The following is a 19,711-nucleotide window of genomic DNA, read 5'->3' as shown; positions in this document are numbered from 1 at the left end:
AAATTTTTTAAATTATCAAACTTTTTTTTTTAAAAGCCCGAGTAAACAAACAAAGCATTCGGCTCAGAATCTGAATCAGCTCGGACAACCTGATGGAAATGCTGGGTCTCGCAAACTGCCATGCATAAGTATATAATCAGAATGAAAAATAAGACTCATTCATTCAAGTCAAAGTCTTCGGCGATTACCCTGCGCAATAGTCGAAATCTAAGATCAAAATCAGATTTGATGTAGTATTACGGTATTATACAAATGTTTATTTACAGGATATTCTTCTCAAGTATGTTATCTACGATGAGATCATTATGCCGAAAAAATAACTCCATTGTCCGGTTTTGAATTTGCCTAAAATATTATTATATTTTTAATATTTATATTAAAATTATAATATATATTTTAAAATAGATAATAGATAGATGTAATAGATAGTAGATACATACTTTAAAAATTTACAACATCTACATACTACATACATACATTTTAAAATATTTTCCCTTTTCCCTGGATCATTCAGGGAAATAAAACAATGGGCCTTAATCAGCTCTTTGGGATTGGGTGACAATAACGAGGTCATTCCACCGGAAAAGCCAAAAAAAAAGGGGAAATATGTGATCATCTATTACCCCTTTTTTATCTATAGGTTGTTTCTACTGAACTGTTTAAATTTGTCTACTCTGAAATGTCATACAGATGCATCGATTTATATTATAATATATATGTAATATGTATAATGTAATATAACATAATATATTGTATATGTATATGTATATATTGTTTAAATGTGTATGGGTTGGTGGTTGGTGTGTGTGTGTGTGTGCTGTTTTATTTGACATGAAATGAATAATTATATATAACTATGAAAGCATGGCGTGACAGCGACAGTGGGGCGGGGCCAAGCAATTACTCCTCGAAACACTATGTGTTTTCCGTGTATCTGTAAAACCAATTCCTATTTTTTTTTATTATATAATATTTTTATATATTAATAAAATTTTATATATATTAATATATAATATATGTGTGTGTTGTGTTTGGTGTGGTGTTGTGTGTGTGGGGTTTTGTGTTTATATAAATATATATATATTAAAATTATTATATAATTTTATTGTGGTGTGTGTGGTGTGTTGTGTGTGGGTGTGTGTGTGTGTGTATACATTATATATGTATGTATATATATTATATAATAATATTATATATATATATATATATATATATAAAATAATATATGTATATTATACATTGTTATATTATGTGTATTAATTAATAATTTATATTTTAATATTTTTATATATTAAAATATATATATTGGGGTCCCCATTAAGGTCATAATAATAAAAAAAATAAAGAAAAATACTAATGAAGAAAATTTATAATCTTCAATATGATAAAAATAGTTTAACCGTAATGATGTTAAAATTAAAATAAAAAAAAAAATGATAAACAAAAAACTGGTGTCTCTTCTCTTTTATAGTAAAAAAAAATTCTAGCTAATATCAATACTTTTGTATATTATGTATTTTAATATCTACCGTATAACGCAATATATATATATATAAATATAATATTATTTATAATATATATATTATATAATTGTATATAATATTATAAAACAAAAACTTTATATATTATATATAATAATTATATAAATATATAACATATATTTTAAAAATATATTATATTAATATATATATATTATATATATATTATATGTGTGTTGTGGTGTGTGTGTGTGGTGTGTGGTGTGTGTGTGTGTTGTGTTGTTGGTGTGTTTTATGTGATTTCATAATATATATTTATATTATATATATATAAAATTATAATAATAGTATATATATTTAAATACATATATATAAAAATTATACATGTGTGTTTTTTGGTGTGTGTGTGTGGTGTGTGTGTGTTTTGTGTGTGTGTGTTGTGTGTGTGGTGTGTGTGTGTGGTGTGTGTGTGTGTGTGCGTGCGGGTTGGGTGGCCCGGTTGTTTCAATTTAGAGCCTGTATTTCAGAAAAAAATCCGAGGGAAGAGTTTTCACAGGAAAAAAAAACCAAGGCTTCATTTGGTTTTGGGGGGCCTGTGTAATGAAGGCACTGCCCCTTTTCTTTTTACATAAAAAAAAATGTTAAAGCTAACTCTTTGCTTTCCCATATTTTTTAAAGATAAAGCAGTTAAAATTCTCACAGAACTTTATAACCCTTAATCTTTGTGGGGTTTACTTTAGGAAAGAGGTTTTTTTTTCTGGCCATAAAAATGTGGTTTGTAATAATAATAAAAATATAAAAATAATAAAAAAATAATAATATAATGATTAATGAAAATAAAAATAAAAATAAAAATAAAAATTTAATAATAATATAATAAAAATAATAAATATAACATGAAATAAAAAAAAATAAAAATTTTTTACCCTTTAAAAAACAATACTTCCCCATTGTTTCTATTTGGGGTTATTTTAATGTTATGCTTGGAATGCACCTGGGGAAAATGAGCAAATGTTTAATCATTATATAACTTACATTTATTCTATAATTTTTTATGCGTTGTGCTTTAATGCATGAATAATTTTTTAAGGAAGGACAGATCTAAGCTGTCTCAAAAAATTATTCTAAAGATTCACTGCCACAACTGGTTAAAAAAACGAAATGTCCCCTTAGAGTTTTTGTTTATGATTTTTTTGTTTATTTCCCGGAAAAAGGAATGAGGGCATATAATGGAAAATACGTTGTCTTGCTCCGGCAATGTTGGAAAGGGGTTTTGTCTTGTCAAAACTGTGATTAAAAATTTGATGGGTCATGATTTTTGGAAAAAACTTCGCTATGGGAACTTATGTGAGGGAAAAATTCTTTTAGCTTAAACCCTATAAAAAACCCGTTTCGCCTATTTAAAAACACTCAAACCCAAAACTTGCGTTGAATGATTCCCTGATGTCTCTTGGTTTGTCTGTTTGTGTTTCTGTCTCTCTCCACTCTTTTCTCTCTCTCTCTCTCTCTCTCTCTCTCTCTCTATCCTCTCTCACTCTCACTCATCTCTCTCTCCCCACTATCTCTCTCTCTCTCCCTCTCTCTCTCTCTCTCTCTCTCTCTCTCTCTCCCTCTTCTCTCTCTCTCCTTCTCTCTCTCTCTCTTTTTCACACTCTGCAGCAGAAAAATATCATAAGACTAATTTTTGGGGGTTTCTGGTTATCGCTTTCCCCCCAAAGATTTTTTTTAAAGAAAATTATGTATCGGGTCATTTGGTCACTTCACCGCGGTTGCCGGATAAGGGGTATTGGGTTTTTTTGGGGCGTTTTCTTGGCTTTTGGGGCTTTTCTCACGCAATGAGTATTTAGAAAAATTTCCAAGTTTTTTGTTGTTGGAAAAACTGGGGAAGCGAAGGGTTTTGTCGCATTTTTTGACAGCAAAAAAAAAAACAGGGGGGGAAAAAATATTTTTTTTCACTGTGTTTTTTCTTCTTCTTCTTCTTTATCGTCTTATTTTCTTTTCTTTCTTTATCTAATTGTAATTTGGAGTTAAATACGGCGATTAGGTAATGTCGCAGTGGCGCGTTTACTTGTCTTTCTTTTTATTCCCTTCTCTCTTTAACTTCAGTATTTTTCCAAGTTAATGGGATTTTTTTTTTTTTTTTTTTTTTTGCCCCCCCCTCCTCCCGGGTTTTATTGGATCCCCTTCCAAACAACAAACATGGTCGTGTTCGGGAATGCAAAAGTTCAACCTTGATACAAAAACAAGATCTCACAGAGCCCCAAAATAAGGACACGGATTTTTCGTAAAGTGAGAGAAAATCAGAAAAAAAAAGGTGAAAGGTTCAGCGTTTCTCTCAACCTTACATCTGTGCATTTTTCCCCAAAACACTTTTATGTGATAATCTTTCATTAGACTGTAGTAATTGGACGTTCTTTTCGTGGAGAGCCATCTCTTGGCCAAACACGCCTCTCCAAGCATGAATAGCAACAATATCTTTTATCTACCGTTTTATTGGGTTTTTGTTGTTCATTTTGGTGTCTTTGGTTGCTTTATTTGTGTGTTTGTACGTATTTCTGTTTATGTTTTTAATTCATGGTTTTAACCTTTCATTTGAGCTTATGTTTACATTGTTTGTACAATTTTGCAATTAGAATATTTTTCCAAAAAATAAATATAAAGAGAATTTTTTGTAAATTTAAAAGAACATTTTGTAATCGAACCAGAGGCTAGGCTTCCGCCATGGTTGTTTAACACCCGCTCTGGACTTTTGTGTCTCACGAGCAAATTAATTTAGGAGACTAAGAGCCCCTTTTTCGAGCTGCAAGACCCACCGAACCCAAGTTAAGTTGAGAATGTTTATGGCCACAGAAACTAGAGGCCAAAATTTTAGGGAAAAAGGGAAATGCATGTTTTTTTAAGCCTTTAAATTATTTTGGCCCGTCTAGCTTTATTTTACTTTATTTATCTTTTATTGTATAATTTTACGTTTCGGTTCTTAGCTTTTATTCTAACCCTTTGTTTTAATTCCTAGCTTTCCTTGTTTTTTTTTTTTTCATATCGTTTCGTTCCTAGCTTTTTTATTGTGTTTACATATTATGTTCCATTCTGTTTATCTTAATATATATGGAGTTTTACCTTTGTTATACGGCCCACCACAGAGCTGCCATTTTTGTAAAAGAATTTACCAGATTCAAATCAAAACAGTATCAGTCTGTCACAAACCTTTTTTTTATCAATTTTATTTATAATTTTACAGTTTCTCTTAAAAAGTCAAGTTTTCCTGATCATATACTACATTAATATTTTTTTAATAAATTTGGTTTTATCTCTTGCGAAATGGTTGAATATGGCCACATAAATTTTCCATGAATATTGAATAAGTGGGTAAAAAAACTGTGATGCAATTGGACAGACGAATGATAGATAGATTAGACAAAAAAATTAGATAGAAATTATAAAAACGAAAATTGTAAACAAAATAAGTTTAATTATTTAGTGATTGTTTTTATGTGTATCATTAATAAGTATATTTTTGTGGCAGTTTCACCTGATATACATATCTAATCTACAATTGTGTGTTTATATATATATACATACATATATAAATAATATATATTAATATATAATATTATATTTTTAAGTAACATCTTGATCAGTCAATAACGTCATATTTTCAGATGTTGCGCATTATCTTGATTCAAAATATTCAATAACAAAATCCTGCTCAATTTTAAAATAACCATGCGTATTATCTGAGACCACGATATGCTATAATAAGATAAAGTTCAATCTGAAAACAACAACCATGCGTATTAACGGTCAAAATATTTAACAACAAAATAAAGTCCAATTTGGAAACAACAACCATTATTTAAAGAAAATAAAAATCGGCCGTTCAAACCCGCATTCAAGGATATGAGAAGAACGTCGGTTGACCAACTTTCTTTCCCAGCAACGTAAACCCGTAGAACATTTCGGTCGTCTCCGTTGTAGAGGAATTTCTCTATTTTCTCTTCGGTTTTATCCTGGAGATAAGGAAAAGTTATTATCACCAGGCCGTCAATTTTAGTTAAAGAAATACCAAGATTACCGATAAGCAATTTTTTGTGGGGTTATCAGCGCGGTAGGATAGTAAATCTCAACAACATTAATTACACATATCAAACAAAAATATTTAATCTAATCTGATGAAAACATTAGACAAACTTTTTGCACAGCTGAGTCATTAGCCTCAAACAGACCCCGTCCAGTCGATATGCAATAGGTGACTGATTATGAAAATGGGTTATATACCGTTTATTATTTGTTCACATAAATTTATTCAACGATACCTCTAAGAAGATGTCAAGAGGTGTCCCTGTTGCTTCTGTGTCGACTAAAAGAGCATCGATCTCCTTCCCAACCTCAAAGTTTCCAATCCGATCCTCCATACGAACGACTGGAAAATATATTTGAAACAAATGAGATGCAGATTCCGCCAGTTCTAAAGCCTGGGGTATTGTGTCTCCCACCATAAAGCCTGGGATATTGTGTATCCACCATAAGGCTGAATATAGTTCCCTAGAGAACGGTACTAACCTTTAGCGCCTCCCAAAGTAGCGAAACGAAAAGCTTCCTTCAGGGTGATGCTCTCGTAGCCTTCGGTCATTGTGGAGAGGGTCTTTGACACGAGCGAGCCTGGCGCGGGGAAATTTAAAGAGAGGGAGAGTTCCACCTGAGAAATCTAAAAAAAAATTTCCTTCACGATTAAATGAAGTGCCGGGAAATCGTAGTTCAGCAGATAACCAAAACAGTAAATAGACAACGAGCGCCATGTCATTCCCCATTTATTTATTTATTTATATTCGTATCCTAATCTTACTATTCTTTAGTCATTCCCCATTCCATTCATTTTTTTTTTGTAACCCTTTCCGAGGCCGATTCTGAGGCCCCCACGGAGAAGCCTCTGACGTCGCAGAGTCCCGACCTCAGGAAAAATTAGAGTTGGGGCAATGGCCACCCCGTGCCCGCTTTTCAGCAGTGCCCCTTCCCCGTTTTTAGCCCCCACGCCGTGCCCTTACCGTTAGGGACATGGAAGGGGTAAATTACATTGCGAACATTTTTATAGAGCCTACGGCTTCCCCCTAACCATCAGGGAGCTGCATACCATTTTGGGGCATAGCGGGGAAAAATGGTGAATTACTGGAAAACTTTTAAAATGCTTAAAAACGGGAAGTGCCAACATTACAAAGATTTATGAAAAAAAGAACAACGTGAGTAAATTTACAAAAAGATAGTTTGTTCAAACGCCCTTTTCTGTAAGGAGGCCCCCCAGTGTCATAGAATCGGATAGCTCGTTGACCAGGGGAACACTCCTGCACCCAGTCAAATTTTCCCATCGACTTCGCAGATTGGCTTTGGATGTGGGAGTCTGCTTTGCTGCCAGCTGAGCGAGCCCTTTTATCGTCCTTCGGGCAAATCGGGGCAAACCTCGGGGGTGACGATGGGGAGCACTAAAACCCACTTTTACATAAAAGACGTATTGTTTTAAAATTTAAAAATTTTTTGAAAGTCTGGTTGTGTAAAGGGGACACTTTGACCGTGTGAGGGCTTATATTATAATATCGGCTGAACTGAATCCCACTATACCCTAAGATTCCAAGAACTACTGAAACACTAACCATAATGCTAATATGATTTTAAAATTTCACATTTATTTTAATAAGTCGCCCAACGTCGCGCATAAGAAAACAACAAAGATTTCGCAATGAAGCTTCATACTTTTTTCACATAAGATCTTACTTTTTAAAATTTTTTAGTACACTATAAGTTCTTCATCTCCCGAGGGGTCCTCGAGGAAGCTTCCGAAATAGCTCGGAAATTATGACAGTTTACTTTTCCCACTAAGCGCGTGGCCCCCCGGGAAAAACGGTGTCGGGCCCAGGATCTTGGTTTTCCCCAGTTAAGGGCCGAAGTAGGAGGCTGTTTGGTGCCGCATCGAAGAACGGCCGGAGTAGTTTGGGTAGGACGGGAATTAAAGCAACACGGGCCTGGGGTTTTATTGGATAGCCGAGTATTAATACAGAAATTTAGGATCACATTGGGATATTTGGATAATGTTTTAAAATTTAAAATTTAATATTTTTTTAAAATTTTCCAAATTTTGTAAGAGAACGTTAGGGGAATGAGAAATTTTAACGTGTTTTCTTGTACTACATACAGGAAAACTGAAATTTAAAAACACAAACTTTGTTAAATTATAAAACAAGGATGAAAAAAATGTTTTTTGTGTGACTTCGTGCATGTCGGTTTAAAAACCGTGGGTTTTAAAGCCAAATTTATTTATGTAGTTGTATCCATTAATTTCAGGTGTTTCGTTACTGATTGCACCCATCTTGGAATTTAACTTCTTTTTCTTTTCCTTATATTCCCAAAAAAACTTTTATTCCATTTACAGTTTCTTTTCACTACTTTATTTATTTGTCAGTTCTGAAATAAAGCACTGTATTTGACCATTTTGTAAAAATAAAACCCCAAAATTTTATTTCTTTTCCTAAATATTTTTTAAATTTCTCTTTTTTTTGTTTTTTGTGTGATTCTTACGTTTATTCTATTCATCAGTATTATATATATGAAACTGTCAAATCCCCCCCCCCCAATAAAAAAAAAAAAAAAAAAAAAAAAAAGTACATAATCCTAAACAAATTTTTTACGTACGTAAAGAACACCATAACACATTTTCCCCCTAAATTTTGGGACCTTTTTGTGACAACCACGGCAACTCCATAAAGTATCGCGCAAAGTCCCCCTCGGCGAAAATTTTCCCCGTTGGGAAAGGGGTAGTTCTCAAGCCGTCGAGCAGAGGAAGGTCCAAGGGATCCGTTGTTGGGAATGAGGGGCTGGATTGGGTGTCCACGAAAACCCCGGGTTCAGGAAATGGCTAAAATGGGGGAGGAAGAAAAAAGGGGGAGGAAAGGGAAAAGGGGGGGAGGGGAAAAAGAAGAGGAAAAGGGGGGAGGAAAAAAAGAGAAGGAGAAAGGGGGGGAAAGGAAGAGGGGAAAAAAAACAGGGGGAGGGGGAAAAAAAAAGAAAAAGGAGAGGGGGAAGAACAGGAGAAATGCCAATGAATTTTTTATAATATTTTTTATCACTTATTTAACCAACTACTTAGCTATGTTTAAACATATTAATTTCGCAAAAAAAACTGTCATTTCCATGTACTTATCAAACTATTTATTTCTTATTTTTCGTATACACAGTATCCCTTTTTTTAAATTTTAACTAGCTTTCAATCAAGAAAACAAAGTAATACTAACCTTTGGGTCAAAAATTACGTTTTTGTATCTTTAATCTTAAAATTTTGGGTTTTTAGATTGAAAGTTCACTCCCGGTTCTACAAAAAAATCTGAAGCCAGTTCTTCCACTTTTCGTTATATATTATATATAATATATATAATATATATATATAATAATATAATATTGTGTGTGTTGTGTGTGTGTGTGTTGTGTGTTTGTTATTTTTTATTATCCATCTATCTATCTCTATTATCTATCTTTCTATCATTTTCTATTATAATATATTATTTATATACATATAATTTTTTAAAATATTTTTTAAAAATATAATAATATATGTATATATAATATATAATTTTAAAATATATATTAAAATAAATTATAATAAACATATACACACACAATATTGTGTGTCCACATTAGAATTTAATTTTATATAAATTTAAAATTTTACTTTTACTTTTTTTTCTCGATTATTTGCAGCGAACAAAAAATTTAATAAATAAAAGAATAAAAAAAACTGATCACACTGTTTACCGAAACGTCTTACTGAATTAAATCGCATTTTGTTTACCTAATTGCATTTTTCCCTTTTTCACAAAATTTTTCCCAACTTTGTTTCCAAAAAAACCGCGGCCTTTTTTGAGGATCGCATAGGGTTTCCAAACATGAGTGGACGACGTTCCTGAAACACCTGCAAATCGGCCATGGGGGAATTAGGGGTAGGAAATCTTCGTTTTATTGATCGAAAAGGGCTTTTTGCTGCTTGGGGTTTCTCTCTCTCCCCTCTCCCCTCTCTCTCTTCCCCTCTCTCTCCTTCCTCGTATATATAATATAAATATATATTATATATTATAATATGTGTGTGTGGTGTGCGTGTGTGTTTGGTGTGGTGGGGTGTGTGTGTGTTTTGTGTGTGGGTTGTGTGTTTGTGTGTTGTGTGTTATTGTTGTGTGTGTGTGTGTTGGTGTGTGGTAATGTGTGGGTTTTGTTGGGGGTATAATTTTTAAAAATAGAAAGATACGGACACTACGTTCTAGACTCACAGAAAGGGTAATTCATCTTTTTTTTTCTCTCCAAAATTTTATCTCCTCATGTAAAAACTCGCACATTCTTTTTTTTTTCAATATTTCCCTTGTTTTTCATATATAAAGTACAAAATTTCAAAATAAATGAAAATTTACAAATATATATATATATAAATTATATATATAATATAATATATATAATATATATATATATTTAAAATATGCAGTGATCGCGTACCGTTTGAGAGAAAAACATAGTAAATTTTCTAGGCGTACGATAGAGTCCCAAAAAATATATTTTCGAAAAAATGACTTTCAAGGAATATTTTTTTAGTTAGGGAAAAGGCTTCTACAGATGTACAGATTATTGAAACCCCCTCACTGCGGGTGTAAAAATCTGAATCAGTTGAAAAAAAAGGGCCTAGCATATTCATTTTATTTATTTAACGATGAGAAAAGGAACGTTTTTTTTGGCGGGGAAGTCTGCTTGGTCTGCAAGGTGCCCTAATCCTTAACATCGACAAAACAGAGGATTTTGACAACATATGGCATAACCATGAATTTTGAGAGATGAATTTTAGGAGATAAATAACGAAAAATATTTTTTAAGTTCCAATAGCTTGGCAATTTAAATAAATGATAATTATTTACCAAAAAAATGATTTTTCATTTTTTCATAAAATCGCAAATTTTTGTAAAATAATGCTTCCCCTCTTAATTAAAATTATGGAATATATCTGAACCTTTTATTGGCCAATAAACTTAATGTATCAAATTGTTTTTAACAATTCATAAGCATTTTAACACAAAAATGCAATAAAAAAAGTAATTGTGGTAGTACAGAGTACAAAAATATAAAGAGAAAGATACGACTTCTAACACTCACAAGAAAAATTTAAAACTACTTTTATTTCTTTACCGACTATTTTTTTGCTCCGTAACAACCGCACTCCTTGCATTTTTCCCAATAAAACCATTTTTTTGCACATATAAATCACAATAAACATAATAAAAAAAAAACATATTTTTACGCCCTGGGGTTTTTTTCTCTGTGCGAAAATGTGTTAAAAATGAAAAGGGGTGACCCGGGATGTTTAAAATGAAGGACCTGGGGAAACATGACACACCGGGCTGGAGGGAGGGGCGAAGGAACAAAACCCGGGAGACGCGGTTGGGTGCTGCTCCTGTGAAACCTCGTGTGTGCCCTTGTGACCTGATAAACTTTGTGTTGCCCTGTTATAAGCTGTATCATGCAGTGTGACATGCTGGTTTCCCCCTGTATTGTGCCTATAGAAAAGTGTACGGGTAAATAACTTGTGTAAATAAAGGAAAGACTGTCAATTTGTGTTTATTTCGTGCCCTGCCTCGCCACTTGGCGTTTCCCCTCCTGGTGTTCTGGGACGCTGTGGTGCTCGGTGCCTCTTGGAACTGTTCAGTGTTCACGACCCTGTGGATAACACGCCGTCTGCCTAGCCTGCCTTGTGTTGGTGGCAGAGAGACGAGGCGGTCGGCGTAACAAATGGTGTCAGGAGTGGGATATGTGATATTTGATCAGTGAGAGGCCGATGTATCATGTCGTCCAAAGATGGCAGCAGCCATGAGGGACGCTATGGTGCTTGGTGCCTCCAGAGGGACGCTATGCTGCTTGGTGCCTCCAGAGGTTGGCTATGACTGAGGCAGGCACGAGTGAGGTGAAGCCAAGCCAGATGGACCTGATCACTGCTATGCTGGCCGGTATGAGGGAGGAAATGGCACAAAGGGCAGAAGAGCAGGCACAGAGGGCACGTGAGCAGGCGCACCATCTCGTCGAGATGCAGGCAAGGAAGGCAGAGGAACAGTTCTGCTAACTTGTTGAGGTGCTACAGAGCAATCTTGCATCTGTGAAGATGGAAACTCAGCAGTACACCGACAAGGCCTGCAACAGCGTGAAGAGTGAACTGATGGAGGAGGTGCAGACTCTGAAGGGCGAGGTTCAGGGCTGAGGGAGGAAGTGAAGGCGGAAAGGCGGCGTCACGAGGTAGTAACGTTGCAAGCAGAGAAGGTAGACGAGGTTCTGGCAACAGATGCCAGAGTGTCAGATTTACTGGGGTCTGCCTGGGGTCCGTGGCAGGAAACCCCCGGGCCTCGCAGCGTCGTGTCGGAGCCAGTGGTCGCTGCAGAAGGCTGGGGACCCATCGGAACCGCTCCCTTGGGTATAGGTGGCGGCAAACTCGGACCCGGTCAACCCCCCTCGTTGCCTCTTCCCCCTCTTCCTCCCCTCCGGGCGGGTTAGTTCACGGCACGCGTTCTACCCCGCCCCCCTGGGCCCTCCAACTCTGGGGAAACGAAAACCCATTTGAGTACGACGGAAGGGGGCCGGGGAGGCAATTCCCCCAAATTTAAAAATGCTGGCATCTCCCCAGGGCGGAGCCAGGAAGAGAAGGCCGCAGCTGATAACACGCAAAGGGGCCCCCCGGGGGGAAATTTTTGGGGGCATCGCCGGGCATCCAAATCCCTTTTAACCACGTGGCAGAGTTTTGAAAACCCCGTTTCGGCACCACCACCAGGCCGAGGTATAGGGGCCGCTTAAGAAGCGCTCGTGAGCGGGGGCGAGCCCTGTCCCAGGGGCGAGGGATGGAGCGCGGGTAAGGAAGTCGCCCCTGCGTGGGGAAGAGATGATTGTGGCCCCCCCGCGTTTCTTTGGACGTTTTGCGAACCACACTTCAAACTACGTCAACAGGCAACCTAGGCCCCTGAGGTGCGCTGGCAAGGGGCCTTGGGATTTTCGAGGTTCCTGAAGGAAAACCAGGGCCTAGGGCTGGCCGTCACCCCCGCCAGATTTGGGGGCCCGGAAGGCTAAAGTGGAAAGATGCTTTGGGGATGGTGACCGAGCATTTTTAAAGGCTTGTTTTGGGGGGGGCTGCGGTGGGAAGGCCACAGACTAGTCGTGTGGGAGGGAGGGGGAAAACACGTCCTCTCAACCGGAGGGATTCTGATGCCCTAGCAGGCTGAAAGGTGGGTGGTTGGTCCCATCCAAGGCATGTAAAAGGCTAAGGGGGTAAGGGGGGAAAACTGGGAAAAGGTGGAGAAGGGGCCAAAACCCCCCGTCCTGGGTTTCCCGGGGCCCCGACTTGGGTAAGCTGCCGTCGAACCAGCACGATCGGTGGAGGGTCATAAGGGGAACCATGCGCTGACAGTGGAAATGGGCTGAGAAGACCTAATGCGGCCTGATATGTTGGCCACTAGCGACCCAACGCCCCACAGAGACGTGTGGGTCCGGGGGCATTGTGGCAGCTAAAGGGGGGCCGTGGAGGCTCATATTGGGGTGGGCAGCACGGTGCAGCGGTCCCGGTTTTGTGGCCGTCTGGCGAGCACTCTTGCGGGCATTGAACCTACGCAGAGAAGGCGTGTGTCACTTGGGACGGAACTGGTGGGGTGCACGGTGAAGATGTGCCTTGCCCCAGGGGTTTGGCTGGGGCGAGCATTACGGCTGAGCGCTGCATTTCCCCCCAGGAAGAGTCGAACCCGGTTCGACTGTCAAGAGGAGCGTGGATAGAGGGCCCGTGGACCCCATTCAAAACCTCAGCGGCTGATGGCGTAGGGTTGGGCGGAGCCTTGTTGGCCCCAAGGGGAGGGTTTTATTTCAGTTTTGGTAGCTAATTTTTTTCCCTAAGGGCCCCGAAGGGCCAGCGGTGCAAACTGGGCATTTTAGGAAGTGGGGATCCAGAAAATCGTCGAGGGGCAAAGGGGTTGGTTGGGGGGGGGGCGTTGCCCGACTTCCCCGAGGGCTTGCGCACCGGGGTGGCGTTACCATGGGCCGGGAAACAACCTGGGGGGATGGTAAAAAGAAGATGAGTAAACCCCAGTACGGCGATGAGGAGTGGCAACGCTGACCGAGATGAGGGGGAGCATTTGGACGGGAGGGTGATGCAACAAATCAATGGGTTTCATGAGCCCGGTCTTGGGGCAGAAATACCCCTCGGGGGGCCACTGCCAAAATACCGCGCCCCCCCTCTTCCGAGCGACCCCATGAGAGCGAAGAAAACCCCGCTGGATGAAAAAATTTTTGTTTGTTCCTGAGGGAAAATTTTTTTAAATTTCTGAGTTTGTTTCAGGTTTAGGGATGTCGAGCAGACGGGGCGTCTGCTTGATAGAGGGGGATAGTGAACCCAGTGGGTTTTTTTCTCTGTGCGAAACATTGTTAAATGAAAGGATGACCGGGGATGTGTTAGCATGAAAAGGGGCCCGGGCAAACATGACACCTGGGTGTGACGGAGAAAAACCAAGGGGGACGCGGGGGGGTGCGCTCCGGAAGCCTCGTGTGTGCCCTTGTGACCTTAAAAATTTGGTTGCCCTGTTTTTAAAACTGTAATGAGTGTGCATGCTGGTTTCCCCCCCGATTTTGGCCCATAGAAAAGTTATGGGTAAATAACTTTTGTAAATAAGAAAGCTGTCATTTTGGGGTTTTTTCGTGCCCTGCCTCGCAAGTGGGTTCCCCCCTGGGGTTCTGGGGCGCTATGGTGCTTTGGGGGCCCTTGGGCTGTTCGTGTTTAGACCCGGAATAGCACGCCGTTGCTAGCCACCTTTGTTGGTGGCGAGAGACAGGCGGGGCGGCGTAAAAATAAATATATATACAATATATAGAATATAATAATTTTATATTAAAAAATATAATAGTTATAACTCATTTATAATAATTATGCAAAATATATAAAAAAAATATAAACAAAAAATATAACATATATATAAATATATATATATAAATATAGATATAATATTACTATATACATAAAATATTATACTACATTTTAAAAGAATATAATATAAAATATATTATTATATATATATATATATCTATATTATATATATATTAATTTTGTGGTGTGTGTGTGTGTGTGTGTGTGTGTATAAAAATTTGCGGTATATGATACAAAAATATATAATATATATTTTTATATATATATATATATATATATATATATATTATATAAATCTATACAATAAAATATTATATATATATACTTAAAAAAATACATAAAATATAATATATATATATATATAATACATTATAAATTTTATATAAATAATTTATATACTAAACATATAAAATATATACTATATATATACTAAATATAACAATATATATTTTATATATAATATATGTTATCTATTATACTACATATATAAACTTCTTATACCATATATATATATATAATATATAATATAATATATAATAATTAATTTTAAAATATATATATATAATATATATTAAAATTTTATAATTTTATATAGTAATATATATATATTATAATTTATATTATATATATATTTTAAATAATATATATATATATTATTAATATATATATATATACTAATAACCATTTTTATACGGGGTAGTGTGTTGTGGTGGTTGTTGTATATATATATATTATAATATATATATAATATAATATATATATATATATAATAGTGGTTGATGTGGTTATATTATTTATTATAGTTTTTATGTTTACACACACAACCACGTATAATAATTATAAATTTATATAATATATTATAATATTATATATATATATATATATTTTATATGAATATAATATAATATTATTATAATTATTATAATAATATAATATATTCACGTATGGTGTGTGTGGGGGTTGGGGTGTGTGGTTTTTTTGAAACATAAATCTATATTTTTAAAATATATATTAAAAAAAACTATATATATAATATATAATAAAAATTAATATATAATATATTTTTATATATACGATTATATATTTTTATATACGTATATAAAATACATTAACCTTATAATAAATAATGTAAATATTATATTATATATATATATTTTATATATATAATATATTATATATGATATATATATATAATATATTATAATTTTATTTTGATTTTTATACTATAAATATAAACATATATACCTTGATATATAAATATATATACATATAGCTATATATAATAAAATATATTAATATATTTTTTAAAATTATAATATATGATATTATACATACCACACACCACACAACACACCACCACACCCAAAACACACACACACTAAATATATATTATAAAATATATAATATATTATAATTAAAATATATTATATTATAGGAAGGGGAAAATCAATGCAGTCATAGCCAAACCTTTACTTCGATTAATGATACAACTGAACCTCCATACACCCACATTAGCAGCTCTGCACCTTTTTCCCCTTCTTTTATTTATGCTTTTCTGCAAAACGTTTACTTGAAAGAACATTCATCACATAGAAATTAGCACATAGCCTCTATTCATATAAAACAAGAAACATATAGATACTGAACCCATATTAATTAAATTTAGGTATTGCAGCATACAGAAAACTTTTTAATCTGATTCTGTTAAGAAAATCGGTGTCATTTAATTCCTGATCCATACGATATAGTTTTTCTGTTCAGAAAGCTCTAGAAAAAAATAAAACTGGGTATCATTTCAAATAAGGACTACGTATGTTCATCACAACAAAATTCCATATTCAAAAAAGCACTATACACAGAAAGGATATTCAGGATTTTTGTTTCTATTACTGATGACTCGCATATTTTTATTATATAAAGTGCAGATAAATGCAATTGGAATACTGTCTGATTTGTTCGAAGATGAAATAAGTAAGAATAAATAACATAAATTTCTTGGAATACCACGAAATACACTTAATTTTTTACTGATATCGATATACAGCCAAAACAGCTACCGAGTCAAACACGAGCAAGTGTTAAGAAACACCTTTTTAACTTACCCCGAATCCAGTGAAGTTACTCTGGTCTGGATCCTGGGTCCTTCAACGAAACAAGTCAGAGACGATACCAATGCTGCCACCAAGATCTAAAGTATATTCAAAAAATCGGGGCTTTTATATACCCAACTCGGTTTCACGATTATTTTCGATTAATGATAAAACTGAACCTGCATACATCACATTAGCAGCTCCGCACCTTTTTCCCCTTTTCTTTTATTCTATGCTTTTCTGCAAAACGTTTAAGTCTGAACATTCATCACATAGAAATTAGCACATAGCCTCTATTAATATATAAACAAGCAACAATAGATACTGAACCCATATAATTAAAATTTAGGTATTGCAGCATACAGAAAACATTTTAATCTGATTCCTGTTAAGAAAAAATCGGTGTCATTTAATACTGATCCATACGATATAGTCTTCTGTTCAGAAAGCTCTAGAAAGAAAAAAAAAATAGTTGTCATTTCAAATAAGGGACTACGCATTTAACCATTATAACAAAAAAATTAATTAAATGAAAGTATAAGATTTTAAAGAAACGATTTTCAAAATTTTACCTTCCTATACTGACGACTCGCATATTTTTATTATATAAATGTGCAGATAAATGCCCAAATAGATTACTGTCTTATTTTTTCGAAGTAAGTAATAAGTAAGGGATAAAAAAACATAATTTTTTTGGAATACACAGAAATACACTTTAATTTTTTACTGATATCGATATACAGCAAAACAGCTACCGAGTCAAACACGAGCAAATGTTAGAAACACCTGTTATTTTTTCCGAATCCATGAAGTTACTCTGGTCTGATCCTGGGCCCTTCAACGTACAAGTCAGAGACGATACCAATGCTGCCACCAAGATCTAAAGTATATTCTAAAAATCGGGGCTTTTATATACCCAACTCGGTTTCACGACGCAACTCAACAAATATATAAATCAAGTTCTCCTTTTTTGCAATTTTCAAAGAGACGAGTGTCATTTTATTCAAAGAAACGTAAGTTTCACATCGGATCCTAAATTATCAAAGGGTCAACTTTCCCTCAAAGTTCTTATCAAACAAAGGTTACTAACTCTGTTACAGGTAATCTTATCTTTATTTTTTTCTTTTTTTGTTTTAGTTATTCGTCTTGTTATTTTTTTTATTCTATTAGCGATATAAACATGTTAACAATGTTATAGTCTTTATTTCTGACATTACATATTTTTTAGTAAACGGAGCATTTTTTTCTAATATTTTAGAAAGGGGTTTTGTTGTAATAGTAATGAAATAAAAAAAAAATCACTTATCTGGGGTTCTCTTTCATATGTATCATTGTTAGAATTGCGTGCTTTGCGTGTTTTCAGATATCTAAATATTCGATTAACTCTAAGAAAGTGTTATTCTTGCCAAGCATATTTGAAAAAAAATATAGAAAAAATAAATATACCAAAGATAAGAGAAATAAAAAAAATAAAACAACGAATTAGGAAAGGAAATGAAAAGCAAGTATTCTAGTTAAGCATTCTACTTTTATATCTTTATTTTAGTTTTCCCCTTTTCCCCTTTGTGCTCCAATTCAAATACCTCGTTGTTGTCACTTCATTTACACTCGTCTATGTATTGTTCCTTTCCCCCCCCTTACCTCTATTCTCCTTCTTCTGTCCTCTTCCTCTCTTTATACGTCTTTATCTCGCAGATTTCCTTCTTTCACAACATTCTCCAGTGATTTCTCACCTTTTCATTAATCTGTTCTTCCTCTCTCTTCTTAATATCTTTTAGTTATAGAATATATGCACCAATACAATTATGGTTCCAGTTCGTCGTATTTTGAAAATGAAATGTGCTTTAAGATTTAAGAGTATATTTGATTGTGAAAATACAAATTGAATGAGTGATTTTACGTGGGATTATTCACTTAAATTGAATCGTGAAGATATCCCTTTTTCCTTTCGTAATTTATTTCATGCTTTTGATATTTCGTTTTGTCTACATTTTTATTTATTTATAAATATACGCATATCTTGTGTAAAAGAAGTAAATGTTATATATATATAATATATATATATTATATATATATATATATATATTTTATATATATATATATATATATGCTTTCTTTTTTTCTGAATGAAAAGAGTAGAAAAAGTCGTACTAACAGGCTCTCTCCTCTTCACGTAAGAAAAAAAAATGCTAATCATTGAAAAAAATATACGTCTACGGCTGACTGATGTATAATTAATATGCAGACAAGTGCAATTTTAACAACGCGTGATTGTCAAAAGCTAAATGAAAATGAAACATTTAGTTTGAAAACTTATATACATTTCAATTAATTATATAAATGTAAAGAATAAATAGAGAGAAATGAAGAGCTGAGGAGACGTGTAGTTATCCATTATCACGCCGTGTATTGAAGATTTCTAACGAATCTGAAATGAGCTTTTGTTACTTATATAATTTCCTTGGTAATTCCCTATGAACATTTAATTTTAATGTTATTAACAAAATAACATTAACAATATAAACAATTTTAACAACACTAACACATTCTCCAGTTATTTTTACTTTTTCATCACTTTTTCTCCCTCTCTTCTTTTAGTTATAGAATATATAACATTAAATAAAATTTATGGTCCCGACTCACAATTTTTTTTTTTTTTATTGTAAAATTTCCGGACAAATGCAATCGAAGATAAATCACCTAAATTTCTTGGAATACACTGATTAAACAACTTTCACTTTAATTTTAAAATAATAATTTTCTAAATTTTCTAAATATGTGCAGCAATACAGCTACCGAGTCGGCAACCAGAGTTAGCGTAGCGGTTGTACTTAACCGAGTGGCCGTTGCTGCCTTCTGCATCCTGAAGAAAAAGGGATTCAATGTTGGGCCCTGGCAGTTCCTCTGTCAGCGTGATTTTTTAAAGTTTTATTATTATTATTATTATTATTATATTATTATTTTTATTATTATTATTATTATTATCATCATCTTTATTATTATTATTATTATCATTATTATTATCATTATTATTATTGTTGTTGTTGTCATTATTATAACTATCTTTTTAGAATTTTTGCAGGAAAAAAGTTTTCTTAGATTTAGATACGGCGCTTCTGGGCAGCCATGGCCAGCTGTTGGCCTCCCTGTCACTTTGTCTAATGATATACAAATTGTTTATC

At 34.5% G+C, this 19,711-nt stretch overlaps 1 protein-coding gene across 1 annotated transcript in view; it reads right to left on the bottom strand.

Moving 5' to 3' along the window:
* Positions 1-7,123, bottom strand: part of LOC119575699 (guanine deaminase-like) — a 9,649-nt gene extending 2,526 nt beyond the window's left edge. Inside the window, exons 1-6 of the mRNA XM_037923326.1 lie at positions 7,089-7,123; positions 6,748-6,929; positions 6,366-6,515; positions 6,039-6,137; positions 5,792-5,898; positions 5,362-5,485 (exon numbers count right to left, since the gene is read on the bottom strand). Of these exons, the coding sequence (XP_037779254.1) occupies positions 5,362-5,485; positions 5,792-5,898; positions 6,039-6,137; positions 6,366-6,515; positions 6,748-6,929; positions 7,089-7,123 (697 nt within the window). The remainder of the gene's footprint in view (positions 1-5,361; positions 5,486-5,791; positions 5,899-6,038; positions 6,138-6,365; positions 6,516-6,747; positions 6,930-7,088) is intronic.
* Between the last annotated feature and the right edge of the window lie 12,588 nt (positions 7,124-19,711).

The sequence above is a fragment of the Penaeus monodon genome, chromosome 7 (genome assembly GCF_015228065.2).
Source record: "Penaeus monodon isolate SGIC_2016 chromosome 7, NSTDA_Pmon_1, whole genome shotgun sequence".
NCBI lineage: Eukaryota > Metazoa > Arthropoda > Malacostraca > Decapoda > Penaeidae > Penaeus > Penaeus monodon.
The sequence above is the reverse complement of the archived record's forward strand: the minus strand, read 5'-3'. Positions and strand labels throughout refer to the sequence as shown.